General features: G+C 39.4%; 1 protein-coding gene across 2 annotated transcripts in view; it reads right to left on the reverse strand.

Moving 5' to 3' along the window:
• Positions 1-16,285, reverse strand: part of C2cd6 (C2 calcium dependent domain containing 6) — a 103,415-nt gene that overhangs the window by 85,192 nt on the left and 1,938 nt on the right. For both annotated transcript variants that reach the window (XM_031367593.1, XM_031367594.1), the window contains exons 2-3: positions 2,164-2,250; positions 953-1,004 (exon numbers count right to left, since the gene is read on the reverse strand). In XM_031367593.1, coding sequence (XP_031223453.1) covers positions 953-1,004; positions 2,164-2,250 — 139 coding nt within the window. The remainder of the gene's footprint in view (positions 1-952; positions 1,005-2,163; positions 2,251-16,285) is intronic.

The raw sequence follows: 16,285 nt of genomic DNA on the forward strand, positions 1-16,285 counted from the left end.
GAGAGAGGAGGGAGAGAGAGAGAGAGAGAGGAGGGAGAGAGAGAGAGAGAGAGAGACAGAGACAGAGACAGAGACAGAGAGACAGACAGACAGAGAGAGAGACCATCCTGAGAGTGGCTTTAAAAGATGACTGGAGGATTCTGGTAGTTCAAACCTCTAATCCCAACACTCTGGAGCTGGGCCAAGAGGATTGAGAGGCCAGCCTGAGCTAGATAGCAAGACTTACTCTCAACTAAAAAGCAAGGCACTAGTTTAAAGTAAATTCTTTTTAAAATATTTAAAGTAAGTAGATAGACCTGTTGCTTACAAAGACATTAATATTATATCTAAGGACAAAACATATTATTTTTCCTTTAATTTACATGGAAATTAAGGTAAGTCACAGGTGACCAAAAAAAAATTTTTTTTCTTTTTTTACTTCTATACTAAAAAGTGGGATTTATTTACTTTTGCTGTCCTAGAACCTGAGCAGGCATTTATGATCACTTTAACATAAATTCAATGAATGTGACTAAAAATGGCATTAGGATGGGGTGGATGAGACAGACTTTCATCAAAGTGTAGTACTTTAGGGAACATGAAAAACTAAGGTGATCAGGATCTTTTTTTAATGTGTATAATATTTTTAATCTGACTTGCATGCAGGAAAGAGTAGTCATGTGATAGGAACAGGCATTTTCACCACCCAGCTCCCAGCCCCACCCACCCACCCTGGCTAGCTTCACCCTGAAGCACCAGACATGCTAGTCCCTAGTCCCCTTCAACTGGCAAACTGCAGCCACAGCTAAGAGGCTCCGAAGCACAAGAGCCACCTGGTACATAAACTGGGGATTTGGTGATAAACATGGCTAGTGTTTCAAGCTGCCGTGCTTTCTAGTGGTTAGTAAGTCAGCAATGAGTAAGAGAAAACAGCAAGACCCAGTGATACTGAATCTACAAACCAAAAGGATACACCTCTGAGAAAACTGTCTACAGCTCTTTATGTGAATCGCCAGACAGCCCACCTACAACAACCAAAACAAAAACACAAAAGTCAAGCACATCTCTTTAAAGTTAACTTTCTTACACTCTACATTGAACTGTAGTCAATTCTTTTTCATTATTTATTTATTCACTTTACATGATCAAAGCCCCCCTTCCCTCTTCTCCTCCAAGCACCATTTGTATATCCCTCCCTCATTCAAACATGTGCCCATGGGAGCTCATAGAGACTGTATTTAAAATTTTAAAACACAGTTGTGTTGGCTTTTTCCCACTAGAAACATTTTGTTGTTTGTTCTTATTAGAAGTTTGATTTCTTGCAGCTGGAAAGATGGCTCAGTGACTAAGAGCACACTCTACTCCACAGAGAACTCAAGTTCAGTTCCTACCACCCACATCAGGTGGACAGTTCCCAGGGAGCTGATGCCTCCTTCTTCTGGTCTCATGAGCACCAGACACACACATAGTGTGCACTTACATACTTGTAAGTATTGAAACATACAAGTAAAATTGAGAAAAATTACTGTTTAAAAGTAAGTGTGTGTGTGTGTGTGTGTGTACATGTACATGTGCATAATGGCACGCATGTGGTGGTCAGAGAACAGCTTGCAGAGGTTGGTTCCTTCCTTCTACCATGCAGGTCCTGGGGCTGAAACAGGTCCCCAGACTTAGAAGCAGCAAGGGCCTGTGCCCACTGGATCATCTCACCAGCCCAAACAACATAACTTCTAAGCATGCAGGAGAAAAGCCACATGGGAACCTATTAATTACTTCTGAGGCTTGGTGGGGGCTGGAGTATGGAGGCATGATGAAGGGTCAATTGTCAAACCATGAGTCAATCTGGAAATAAGTATAATCACTTAATGAGCTCAACAAAATTACTGGTTCACAGGACATTAGCAGATCTTAGGTGGGGCCCAAAATCAATGCCTTACAGTTAGTTGTCAGGGGAGACAACTGGGAATCTGTATTATAGCAAACATTACTTCTGTGAATTAGAATGTTTTCTATAATTCTGGTGAATATTTAATGGTTTATGACTCAAAAAAATCTTGGTCATATTTATCATAGAGGACTATTTTTTCACACACTTTTTAATTATCAGATAATAAATATCAACTGTGTTTTATATCAAATTGGGAATAATTTGTCCAGGCTTATTTAAGCTTAACTCATACATACCACGTCTCCAAATGGTATCAAATTCTGTGTTTGAGTTGTTTCTACCATTTCATCACTCTGAGACCCCTGAAGAGTTTTCCTTAGCATCTATAATAAAAATAAATTTAGCAATTTAGAAGAAAGAGTAGACCAAAACTGGATAAAATATTACTCCAATTTAATATTTCCCAGGGATCTATTAAGTATTTGATGCTCTAGGCAGTGGATATAACTATGAATGGATGCAGTAGATGGAGACTCATTTTCATCTTCAATAAGTTTATAAATAGGTGAGCAAATAAAAATATACATAATTAAATATGGAATTATTAAGGAAACCAGAAAGGAAAATGGCATATGTGTATGAACTATGGGCATTTGGCTTGTTAACAAGTTGCACACAGAACAAGGTATCCTGAAACATTTGTGAGATCACTCCATCCAGTTGACACCAGTATGGCAATCACCTGAACCAGAACTTCTATTCAAATATAATGATATCAAAATGAGAAACAGATGAGACACAGGGTACAGTAGAGAGGGGCATCACAACTTGCAGATTTCCTAGGAGAGACATAAGATAAAAAATTCCAGTACAAACCTGTGGGGCCATGGATCAAGACAAGAAAATCCATAAATGAATGTGGAAAATAGGAGAGCAAAAGAAGAAAGGAAATCAAGGAGAAGATCCAACATTGCAAAAATCCTGGCTCCAGGTGGCACAGCACTGGCCAAGCCAAGAGCCCTGAAGGGAAGGAGCTGTCCAGCTGTGGCCTCCTTAGACAAGTAATGCTTCTCCCGGAAGAAGGCAGAGAAAAGTGGGTTCCCTGAATCATGACAGGAAAGAGAAACAAAGGTGTTGTGGGGGAAATTAAGGCTATTGGAGTAACAAACAAGAAAGACTGACCTCATTTATGTCACCCTCTCACCTTCCATCACTTAGCTCATCTCTATAAACTGCACTTCCACATGCTTTTTAAAAGCATGGCACACTTGATCGTGCACAAAAGGTGACTAGGGGTAAGAAAAACCAAATCAACTGCATTAAAACTTATTATAGGAAGAGAATTGGGAGAGGTTTTTATTGATGGCCCTGGCTCTCATAATATGTGGAGGTCTTATGCAAGGTGCCAAGGGAGAAAAGCAGTCCCCAGTCCTATCTAGCTGTGAGCCACAGCAGTCACTAGCCCAGCAAGACAGCCCCAGTGGAACAACAGTGACACCTTTATCTTTCAGGTAACCAATAGCTGTCTAATTGAACCCAAGACTAGCTTAATAGGAGGGAAGTCATGGCCAGCACTGTAAACCTGGTCGACTGCTTGTGGCTTGAGAAGTCATAGGCACTAAGGAGAACCTACAACTACCATTTTCCAATTTCTAGCTATATTCTAAATATTTATCCTTATACCCACAGATAAATGTATCTCTTACCCTGTCAGAGAAGTTTCTTTTTGCAATAGACAGAGACTCTTATATAGCTATTCACAACCAGTCAAAATAGGGTGCCCAAACCCAGCTGATACATCTGCAATGCCACCCACACATCCAAGGGAAAATCATGCAAGGGGCAGAGAATAGAGAGGAGCCAGAGGAGCAGGACACCTCGCGACTGGATGAGGAAGCCTTAAGTGAATGAATAAAGAACAGATGAATCCTGAGTGAATCTGTCTTAGGCATGCTCATGTCAAAGACCAACGCCTCAGGCCTATGGGAATTTGGCAAAGCTACAGCCTAGGTCATGCTGAGAGAGATGTCTGGGTGTGAATGTGGGCAGTGTATGTAAAAACCAGCAACTGTAGCTTCCTCCTCCTGGATGTTACAGCCTGAGACTTCTCACCTACAGAGACCTCCTACCAAGGCTGACTCCTGTCCCCTGTGCTGTATGTAACAAACACCCTGGGGTTCTGGCTTGCTGTGTAGTGGGTACAGCTCCATCAGAGCACAAATAGCCCACACGATCCTAGCTTTTCTGCATGTGTATCTGTCAGTTCTTCTTTTCTTTACTGGCCCTAGTTAGATTTTCAGGGTTCCTGGATCCAAGCTACGAAGGGTCTACCATCATGTAGACACGACAGGGGATTGCACCCATGAAATCTTTTTTTTTTTAAGATTTATTTATTATTTATTTACTACAAGTACGCTGTAGCTGTCTTCAGACACCCCAGAAGAGGGCATCAGATCTCATTAGGGTGATTGTGAGCCACCATGTGGTTGCTGGGATTTGAACTCGTGACCTTGGGAAGAGCAATCGGTGTTCTTACCCGCTGAGCCATCTCACCAGCCCCGCACCCATGAAATCTTAACGATATGATGGCCTGAAGAAGACCTGCATAATGAGAACACCAGCTGACATGGCAATGTGAATGGGGAGATTCCACAAGGTCTGCCTTTAACTGAAGAGCCATGGTCAGCCAATGGATACTGAGAGAGGAGCCCATTTTCTCAAGGGATGGCCAACAAAGATTGTCCAATCCCAAATGGTCAGGCCTGAACACATGGACATAGGAGCAACACAAAATGAACTCAATGAGGTAAATTTACAGCAGTTAATTCAAAAATGAAAAAATTGAAGTGTTTATCAATTCAAGAAATATTTTTTTGAAAAGATAACAATCTCAGAAATGGGTTAGAATTCCAAAATGCCCAAGATAGCATGACTTCAAGTGAAATTTAATAAGAGCAACAAAGGAGACAGGAATCAGATGATGAGAGTGAAAATGAGACAGAGGCTCAGTACTAAGGTTAGAGCCTGAACTGGAAGAGAAGTAAAAAAGGCATAATTGAAGAAAAAAGCAAACACAAATCACTGAGAAAAGAACTGATATTAAAATCAAAATCTCCAAGGAATTTTTTTTAGGCAAGAAGAGGAAAAATTGAATCACAATGATGCACCTACTCCCAAGATATACCTAGATCTATGAAGACACTCTATGCAGATTGAAGTTACTAAATTGCTAGCTTAATTTTTACAAATAGTATCATAAAAGATTACCATAAAGGCCAATGCATCAGTAATATGGGGGCAAGGGGTGATGGGCTAAGAGAACCACATGAAGGAGTGAGTGGCTATCCCAAAGAATGCCTTGTGCATTTAACTTTCAAAGTGTGTCACTTTGTCTGTAAAATAGCCTATCTGTAGATCACTTTTAGAAGTATGGACATTTTAACAATATTAATTCTTTTCATTTATTTGTATTCTCTTTGATTCATCAATGTTTTATAGTTTCCAGTGCAGAAATAGCTTGCCTCTTTGGTTAAATTTATTCCTAAAAGCTATATTTTTATAACTATTACAAATACAAATGTTTTCTGGATTTTTTTCAAGTCATTTTTTGTAAGTGTACAGAAACACCAACAGTTTTTTCACGTTCCTTTTGTAACCCCCTAAGCTTAAGAACTCTTTCAGTTAATACTGACAGTTTTGTGGCAAAGTTTTCTCTCTATAGTGTCATGTTATCTACAAACAGTGACAGTTTGACCTCTCCCTTTCTAGCTTGGACAACTTTTTTCTTACATAATCGCTTAGGCTAGGACTTTCAATACTGTTGAGCAGAAGGGCATCTTTACCTCACTCTATATCTAAGAAAATCTTTCTATTTGTCCTCATTCAGTAGGTTTGCTGTGGCTTTGTCATATACGGCCTTCACTGTGCTCACATATGTTCCTTGTGTGTTGAGTTTCCTGAGAGATTTTTAATCATGGACATTCTTGGTGAATTCTAAGTAGGTTATTGATTTATATGTAATATATACATAATATTACACATGTAATATATTATATAATGTATATTTAAATATATTAGATTACATATATCATGGGTGGTGAATTCTAAGTATATATATTAGAACTCAAGATGCTCCCATACTTTCTCAGGAAGCAGTGAAAGAGTCATGTGGAGAGTCAGAGCTTTCATCTCCACTGGGATAACAAAACAGAGCCCCTTTCTTGCACCTTCATAGCATCAATATACACCAACCACGGGAGGGCCTAGACTCTCATTCACACTCAGTAGAACTAAGGTACTATTCGTTTCCCTGCTGGGGTGGCATCAGGGAGGCCCACTGAAATGTTAGAACATTCTCTGGCCCCAGCAGTACCAGGCAACCTCTGATGTAGGCTGTGCGTTCCTACTGCAAAGAACTAAAAATACAAGTAGTAACACAAATCTGTAAGCACGTGGGAACTAAACAACATATTTCTACATAGCTCGTACCAGAAGGAGCTCGTAAAGTAGGAGACTAGGGAAAAGCTGTCTACCAGAAATCTAACCTAAACAAAGTCGCCTTTGCACCCTCTACTGTTGAACTGCCATCAGTATGGCTTTTAAGCATTAACTTCTCGATTTTGTGTTAAATATTTTTCAAGAATTACTTGTTAAAATATACAAATTCTTAGTTGACAGTTGGTTTTTTTTGTTTTTTTGTTTGTTTGTTTGTTTGTTTTGTTTGTTTGTTTTTTATGAAAGTGCTTAAAAGCTGGGGATGGTGGCACACACATGTAATTACAGCATTTGGGAGGCAGGGGAAAAAAGATCAAGAGAGTAAGGCTAGCCTCAGCGACAGAGCAAGCTCAAAGTCAGCCTGGACTATGATGCCCTGTCATACACTGAAAGCACTTAACAATTACAGTGATTTTTCTATATTGATTTGTATGTTCTATGTTATTGGTTCTAACAGGTTTCTAGTATCATCATTAAGTTTTTTTTTTTTAATGTGTAAAGCAAACAGAAAATTTCACTCCTTTCCTTCATATTTTGATTTTTATTTCTGTTTTCCTGTTTACTTGTGGTGGCTAAGATTACCAGCACTGCTTTAAATACAAATGCTAAGAGCAGGCATCTTGGACATGGTCTTAAAGGCAGAAGGAAAGCTTCCTGCTCTTCACATTTGAGTGTAAAGTCCACTGTGGCTTCTCACACATGGTGTGCTGAAGACTCACTTTGTTCTCACGTTAACAGTGGTACTGTCCTAAGTCACTAAAAGAAAAAAAAGTGACTTCAGTGTCTGTGAATGGCTGATGGGAGAAAATCCAGTCTACACTCCTAATGAGATATGCTTCAGCCTTGACAGACAGAAAGAGAGAGACAGAGACAGAGACAGAAACAGACAGACAGACAGAGACAGACAGAGACAGAGAGAGGCAGAGAGACAGAGAGAGATTGATTCTGCCCTTTGCCTAACATGGGTTAATCTAGAGAATATTACTCTAGGTAAAATAGATAGACACAGAAAAAAAAAAGACTCCCATGATCTCATTTATATAGAGAGTATGAAAACTCCTGCAAGACTAGAGTGTAGAGGCTGCAGAGAGGGCAGGTAGACAGATGGACAGATAGTGGATGAAGTATATTTAGTTTTAGTTAGATGAGCTGAGTAAGTTTCAGTGATCTATTGAATAGAATGGTGAATATAGTTAATAATAATGTATTGCATATTTCAAAGTGCCTGGTATGCATGGGACCTAGAAATCTAATACTGCCATTTTTCATTTAAAAAAGTCAATAATAGTTATCAATAAACAATTGATTCAATAATTCAATTATTCAATATATCTGCAATCACTTTGTTATTGTTGCAACATACACACACACACACACACATACACACACACACACACACACACACACATCTATGTCTTAGATGTAGTTTAAAGTAACTATTCCCAATTGCCATACCATAAAATATGTCAAACTATGATATATTCTGCATGTATTTAAGTGAAACATCATGTTTATTATAATGCTTATATTCTTTATTTTGGAAGTCTGTTTTGTTAAGTTAAGGTCTCACTCTGTAGCCAGGCTCATGTGGAGTTCGGTATACAGCCTAGGCAGTTGTCAAAACCACAGGAATGCTCCTGCCCTCCTCATCTCTCCCCTGCCCCATCTTTCCAAATGCTGCAGATATGACCTAGAATTTCTGCCCAGCCTGGGAAGAGACTGATTTCAGGTAATTCCACCGAGCTTTTCGTCTCATGAACTCAGTCCCACTGTGAGAAACCCCCAGCGACACTTTTACTGGAAAGCCTACGCCGCCTTCACGCCATCCATACTCTATCCTCCAGGCTGAGATGTCTTGCACCCACTCTCTTCCCTTCCAGAGATCTTTCCAAAAGCCTGTGAGCCCACACAGTTACCTTTTCCTAGAATGTGTTTACTTCCTAGTCCTCACTGAGCCCCATTATCCTTAAGTTAATTAGTTAGTGATTACCCACATGGTAACACAGCTGCATGTCTGGCACCAGCCTGATTCTAGCTTCAAGTATTCTTGCCCTCCTCAAGTGATAAATGCTGGTGTTGAAAACAGATAAGTTAAAAAAAAAATGGTTAACTACGGTTTTATCATATACAAAAACAGTTATACAAAGGGAAGGCTTGGTCTTCATCCGTCCAGCCCAACTCTTCTACATTAGAGAAAGACTCATTGATCTCATTAGCCAAATCCTCATTGTGTAAGGAATTGGTGACTCAAAGTTTATTCGTTTTAGTATTATTTTTCCTTGCTAAGTTTAAGAGTCATGGCTTCCTTTACCTTCTTGGGTTCTTTCTCCCCACAAAACAAGGAACGCCACAAAAACCAAAACCCAGGTATTACCCCTAGAGTTGCAGAAGAAAGGATAAAGATTTACTGTCTGTGAGCAGAAATGACTGACTCTGAGGAGTGGAGAGACATTCCTAGGAAGCGCTAAGGCACAGTAACACTTCATGGGTGCATCTAACCCCAGAGTCCGGCATTTGCCAGCAGAGTCAGTCAATCACTTGTATGGCTTTATCTAGCAGAGTATCTAGTCTAACTTTACAGATGGATAAGGAATGATGAAAAAAAAATCAGGCTGGAGAGATGGCTCAGAGGTGAAGAGCACTGACTGCTCTTCCAGGGGTCCTAAGTTCAAATCCCACTAACCACATAGTGGCTCACAACCATCTGTAATGAGATCTGCTGCCCTCTTCTGGCATGCAGACAGACTGTTGTATACATAATAAAGGAAAAAAATCCCTTAAAAGATTTTAAAAATGTTTTCATAGAAAAAATTTTAAGGTGGAATATGTGGAAACTATAATAAATTCTGGGTTTGTTTTTTTAAAAAAATCAAATGGAAGGGTGGAGAGACAAAAGATCCTGGTCCTTGCTGGTTCAGTAAGAGGCTCTTTCTTAGGGGGAAGGGTAATTGACCAGATAAAGCAGTAAACTCAGTGTCCTTCTCTGATCTCTGCATGTGTATGCACATATATGTGTGCATACCTCATATACACATGAACACATACACAAAAAAATTAAATGAAATAAACTGACATTACAACTGGACTTTCAAAACATGCTTTTCAAATATGGTAATGGTTTGGTTTTGTATTAATAAATAAAATATATCTAAAATCAATCAGAAACCTTCCTTCCTCCCTCCCTTGGTTCTTTTATTTGTTCATCCATTCCTGTCGTTCTTCACCTATGGCCTAATAGCTACTAGGAGAGGACTCTGACACTGAACGCCCGCCATAGTTTCACATTCTGTTTTGAGACTAGATTCCCCAGGTTTCCCAGTGTGGCTTTGAATTTACTCAGTAGCCAGACATGTCTCCCTCTGCTTCCAGAATAGCTGGGGTTACAGGCCTATGCCACCAAGTCTACTTGTCATTCTAAACATTTGCGGATTTAGAATTTAGAAGTTGCCACACACATAGGGTACAATAAGAGAAATTTAGAATTATCCTTATTGTGTTACATTAGATACTTGTTGTTGTTGTTGTTATTATTATTATTATTATTATTATTATTATTATTATTATTTTGCTTTCTTAAACTGGCCTTTCTGAAGTCATAGTGGTGCCATATCCTATGCATGTGCCATAAAATGGAGATCTAGACATTTCTGTAAAGGGCATTCTAAATGACTGTTTTAAGGATGCTCAGGGAACCAAAGAAAGCAATTCAACAAAAGTCAGAACAGCAAGACACAAAGGTTTGGAGTTTAACACAGAGGCTGTAAGGGAAAACCTGTTCTTGTCTCTTTAGACTCCTTGGCTGAATCCCTCCTATCTCTATTTCTGCATTCATGCCATCTTTTTCTCTTCTGAGCATGCCCAGATCATTCTCTAAGTCTCTCCTGTGAAGACATTTATGATGGTTTCTAGGACCACTCTTATTATCAGGATAATCTCCCCAACTCAAGCTTCTAAACTCCATCACATCTGAAAACTTTATTTTGCTGTATATGGTAATTTCTACAGCTATACATAGCATTCTTCCAATAGAAACACTTCAGATGAACTGGAATAATTCTTCAAAAGACACAAAGGGCCTTTGCTGCTATAGCTACATGGAGGTTATGCAAGAATCACCACAGCCTACCCAGACAGCACACCCATGCCGATGCAGTCTACCAAAATTAGTCTCCAAGTCTGCATAGGATCTGTTCCCTCACATGCATAGCCATCAGCATGGGTCTATAACAAGCACACAAAAATCAAGGAAACATGACATCACCACAAAAGTAATTTCCTAATAAGAAACCCCAAAGAAATGGAGATCTATACATTTCTGTAAAGGGCATTCTAAATGACTGTTTTAAGGATGCCCAGGGAACCAAAGAAAGCAATTCAACAAAAGTTAGAACAGCAAGACACAAAGGTTTGGAGTTTAACACAGATTAAAACAGCTAAATATTCTATAGCTGATTGGTAAGATCAATAAAAGCGTGTAACAGAAAGTGTGGCTGCTTGAATAGGAATGGCCCCCATAGACGCATGTGTATGAATGCTTGACCTATAGAGAGTGACACTATTAGGAGGTGTGCCTTGCTGGAGTGAGTGTGGCCTTTTTGGAGGAAGTGTGTCACCGTGGGAGAAGGTTTTGAGGTCTCCTATGCTCAGTCTATGCCAAGTGTGACACTGACTCTTGCTGCCTGGAGATCTGATCAAGATCTAGAACTCTCTACACCTCTAGCACCATGTCTGCCTGCATCCTGCCATGTTTCCTGCTATGATGATAATGGACTACACTTCTGAAACAATAAACAAGTCCCAATTATGTTTTTCTTTATAAGAGTTGCCATGGTCATGTTGTCTCTTCAAAACCATAAAACCCTAACTAAAACAAAGAGTATTAATAGTAGACTTGATCAAGCAGAAGAAAAAACTATGTGAGTTCCAAGAAAATCCAGGAAATTAACTATCTAGTTATGTAATTTCTTTACTAGTGAAGGTAAATTTACAGAAAAGTCATAATATCTTAATATTGTAATGGTGGCATAGAAATTATTTATCTGGCATAAAAGTTAGACAAAATTATCAAAAATATTGTTATGATAATTTTTCATTGAACATACAAGATTGTTATATGTAAATAGTATCACCAAACCAAAATGAGTGGAAGGTGTAAAAAAGTAGTTTTTGTGTATATAATCAAAGTTAAATTGTTATAAACTTGGACTATAGCTACAGGTGTTTTATGTAAGCTTTATAGGAAGCACAAAGACAAGAAATACAGTAAATTATGCTAAGAAAAAAGAGAAAGGAATGAAGACATTGGCCTCATAGAAAACTGTCAAACAGAAGATAAAGAGCTAACATATCTAAAGAATGATGAACAAGATGGCAATATAAGTACTTATAAATAATTACTTTATGTGTAAGTAGGTTGATTCTCCAGTCAAAAGACAGAGAATTCTCAAATGATTAAAACAAAACAAGGTGGGCACAATTGCAGACGTTTGTAATCCCAGCACTTGGGAGGCTAAGACAGAAATACTGGCCTGTACACAACGAGAAAGATAAATGAGACCATTATTAACATGTCAAGGCATCAAATTATAATTGTAATGATATATTCATCTAATATCAGAGTACATAAAAACATTAATATACCTGAAGAGACAATAGCAGTACAATACAACTGGGATTCAATGCTCTACTCTTCTTAATTTTTTTTTTAAGCCAGAGCCTTGCACATGGTAGCCACTAGTGTTAGTATTACTGTGATGAAACACCATGAACAAAAGCAAGCTGGGGAGGAAGAGCCTTATTTGACTTACACTTCCACATCACTGTTCTTCACTGAAGGAAGACACAATAGAAACGAAATGAGGGCAGGAACCTGAAGACGGGAGCTGATGCAGAAGCCATGGATGGTGCTGCTTACTGACTTGCTCCCCATGGCTTGCTCAACCTGCTTCTTATAGGACCCAGGAGCACCAGCTCAGGGAAGACACTACCCATAATGGGCTGGACTCTTCCCCATCAATCACTAACTAAGAGAATGCCCTAAAGGCTTACAGTCAAATCTTATAGGCATTTTTCCCAAATGAGGTTTCTTTTCTCTGATGATTCTAGATTGTGTCAGTTGATTTAAAATTAGCCAATACAACATATAAGTTCAGTACCATTGCTATCCCCACTGTTAACAATGAACAGATTTCCAGGCATAAAATCAATAAGGAAATGCTAGATTTTTACACTTCAGACCAAAAGATCCTGATAATACACAAAGTATTTCACCCAACAGCAGCAGAACACAGGATCTTCTCTAGGGCACTTGGCACATTCTTCATGATAGATTAGCTCCACAAATGTGTTACACTGTATCAAGTATCTCTTCTGACCCCCAACAGTAAGAAATTAGAAATCAGTAAAAAGAAACTGGGAAAATTCACAAGCATATAGAAATTACACAAAACAGCAGGATCCTGGGGAACCAACAAGTAAAAGAAATGAAAGGAGAAAGTTAAAAATACTTTAGACAAAAATGGTTTCCAAAACTTATGAAATGCTGCAAATGGAGTTCTACAGGGAAAGTTAATGTCAGCAGAGGCCTATCCCAAAAAAGAAAGCTCTCACATAAGCTAACTTTACAACTCAGTGAAGGAAGTAAAAGTAAAAAGGAAAGCTCAAATAACAGAAAAAAAGAAACAAATGGTAAAGATAATGAATAGAGTTCAGGAAAGCAATTGTACTAATTAACAAAGAGCCATATAGCCAAACCGTACCACAAGCAATCAGAAGACTATTATTATTTAACATTTTTATTTATTTATCCTATGTATCCATGTTTTATATGCATATATGTCTTTGCCTTGCATGTATGCCTGGTGCCCAAGGAGGCCAGAGAAGGTGTTAGATTCCCTAGGACCGGACTTACAGATGACTGTGAGTTGCCACTTGGGTATTAGGAATCAAATCCAGGTCCTCTGGAAATGCAGAGCCATCTCTCAAGCTCTACTATTTTGATTTTTATATTTATCACAGAGGAGTATCTATTAGAGGAGCAATATATAGGATATATTAAAGAAGTTTGGGAAATAATTAAAGAACTTTGGGAAAACTGAAAAGAAAAAGATAAAAACTTGATAGGAAAATAATTTGATCCTTCAATTCTTTCTCAAAAGATTTTAGTGGAGACTTAGATAAACAAAAAGGTGTGCTCTCTCACGTCCCTCCCCCAAGGGGACTGGCTTGTCCATCACCGTGTCATCCACATCTAGGCCTGAACCTGACATGTATTGCAAATAGCAGACATAATAAGAGTAAAATAGTGGTAGTTTAGGAATAGGATACCGGACTCTGGCATGTGAGCAGGGAAGCTATCATGAGGAAGACAAGATCCAGCATTAAGACTGCAGTGATCTGATGAAAGGCATCAAAGGGCCTCAAAGAACAGTGGCCGAGACATGGGGTAGGTCTTCACATTGGGTTTCATTTAGTCTTTGAGACAGATTTTCACTGTGATGCCCAGACTAGCCCTGAGGTCCCAATCCTGACGTCATAGCTTCTGAATGCAGGAACAACAGGTGTGTGCCCTCAAACCTGGATAGCAATATATATTTTTATTGAAGTCATAGGCTACAATATATCTTAATCTAAGACCTATGCCAATAGTAACCAATCTTTCTAATTTTCTCAGTAATCTATATCTTAATAAAACTTTTTGGAAAAAAAAAATCTCTTTAAGGGTTGGCAAAATGGTTCAGTTGATCTCCCAGAACACACATAATAGTAACTCCACAGAATTATCCTCTGATCTCCACATGAACATTGTGACAACTCCCTGTAATAATTGTCCTAGTTTGCTTTCTATTGCTGTCAAAAAATACTATGGTGGTTGTTTGAAAGAGAATGGCCTTCATATGCTCATATATTTGAGGGCTTGTTTCCCAGTAAGTGGTACTGTTTAGGAAGGATTAGGGGGTGTAGCTTTGTTGGAGGAGGTGTGTCACTGGGGTTAGCTTGAAGGTTTTCAAAAGCCCACACCATTTCCAATTAGTGCATTCTTCCTCCCTCCCTCCTCTCTTTCTCTCTCCCTCTCCCTCTCCCCCTCTCCCTCTCTCCCCCCTCTCCCTCTCTCCCCTCTCTCTCTCTCTCTCTCTCTCTCCCCCCCCCTCTCTCTTTCTCAGAATCTGTCTGTCTCTTGGTTCAGATGTAAGCTCTCAGCTACTGCTCTAGAAGCACACTTTCCTACCTGCCTATTGCTATGCTTCCTGTCATGATGGTCATGGACTAACCTCCTGAAACCATGAGCCCCAAATTAAGTGCTTTCTTTCATAATTGACTTGATCATAGTGTCTCTTCACAGAAATAGAGAAGTAAGACAATATGACCACAGGCAACTTGGGGAAGAAAGGTTCTGTTTCGTATTATATGACAAGAACTGAAGAAGAGACCATAGAAGAATGCTGCTTCCCACTTGCTCCTCACGGCTTGCTCAACTGCTTTCTTGTACAATCCAGAACCACCAGCCTGGGAATGGCATGGCCTGCAGTGGGATGAGCTCTTTCACATCAACCACCAACCAAGAACCATAGGCACAAGCCAGTCCAATAAAGAAATTACTCAACTGAGGTTTCTTCTTCCCAAGTCACTCTAGTTTGTGTCAAGTTAACAAAAGAAAAAAAAACCCACAATAACCACTATAATAAATAAAATTTTAAATTAAAAAAGTATTTGAGCCTTCCAGTCACTTATTCCTCCACATGCTTTTACTCAATTTATCTATTTTTTAAAACTTACTATACACACAAGGATGGCCTTAAATTTCTGATTCTTTTGCCTCCAGCTCCTGATACTCAGAACACAGTCTTGTGCCACTGCCACTGTTTCTGAAGTGTTGGGGATTGAACTCAGGGTGTGAGCATGTTAGACAAATATTCTACAGACTAAGCTACATCCCCACCACGGTTTATCCACTTCCTCTGGAGAGGGAATCTCTCATGCACTGTGTGGAAGCTTCACCTGCAAATAAAAATGTTTATGGTCTATTAGCAAAGGGCCGGGAATAGGAGATGAGAGTTCCAGAAAGGACAGAGGACTTGGGGAATAAAGAGGCATGGAGATATTTGTCCCGGAGACAGAGGAGATATGAAACGGAGGACTGTGTGAGCAACCATGTGGCACTCATAGAACAGACTAAATGTGATAAATAAGATACAAGCTAGTCAGAGACCATGCCTAGCTATATGGTGTCTGTGAATGTGATTAGTCTCAGAGTTGTCATTTTGGGGACTGGAGTGGAAATACATGAGGTTACAGGTGGTTCCAACTGCATTCCTCTGGCTGTACCTCCAACCTACAGCCACCATTTCAATGCTTCTCTTTTCCCTCTGAAGTGATTCCCAAGCTAATATCTAAGAACTAGTTAAAATGGTTTTAAATTTGATCACGATCCTACATTTACCCTTCCTACTTAAGAAGGCTCAAAGCTCTACATTTTAGAGATCTGTGGGGGGGGGGGTGTCTGTGTGTATGTGTCTGTGTGTGTGTCTGTGTGTGTCTCTGTGTGTGTGTGTATAAGTGTGTGTGTCTCTCTCTGTGTGTGTGTGTGTGTGTGTGTGTGTGTGTGTGGCTGTGGCTGTGGCTGTGGCTGTGGGCGGGTGTGTGTGCACATGAGTGAAAGTGTGCTTGCAGGCCAGATCTCCTGGAGTTAGTGTTACAAGTGGTTTCAAGCTACCCAAGTATACAAATGAACTCAGGTTCCTCTGTAAGAACAGTACATGCTCCTGACTCAGCCATCTCCCCAGTATTTCCCAATCAACATTTTAAGAAGCACCTCAGAAGACCAAACTCTGAATACAGATGAACAAAAACTAAAACAAACAAACAAAAAACCCAACCTAGTGAGACTAATAAAGACCCAGTGATTTTTATGCTAAGGAAAATGTT

Source organism: Mastomys coucha, unplaced genomic scaffold (genome assembly GCF_008632895.1).
Source record: "Mastomys coucha isolate ucsf_1 unplaced genomic scaffold, UCSF_Mcou_1 pScaffold14, whole genome shotgun sequence".
Taxonomy (NCBI): Eukaryota; Metazoa; Chordata; class Mammalia; order Rodentia; family Muridae; genus Mastomys; species Mastomys coucha.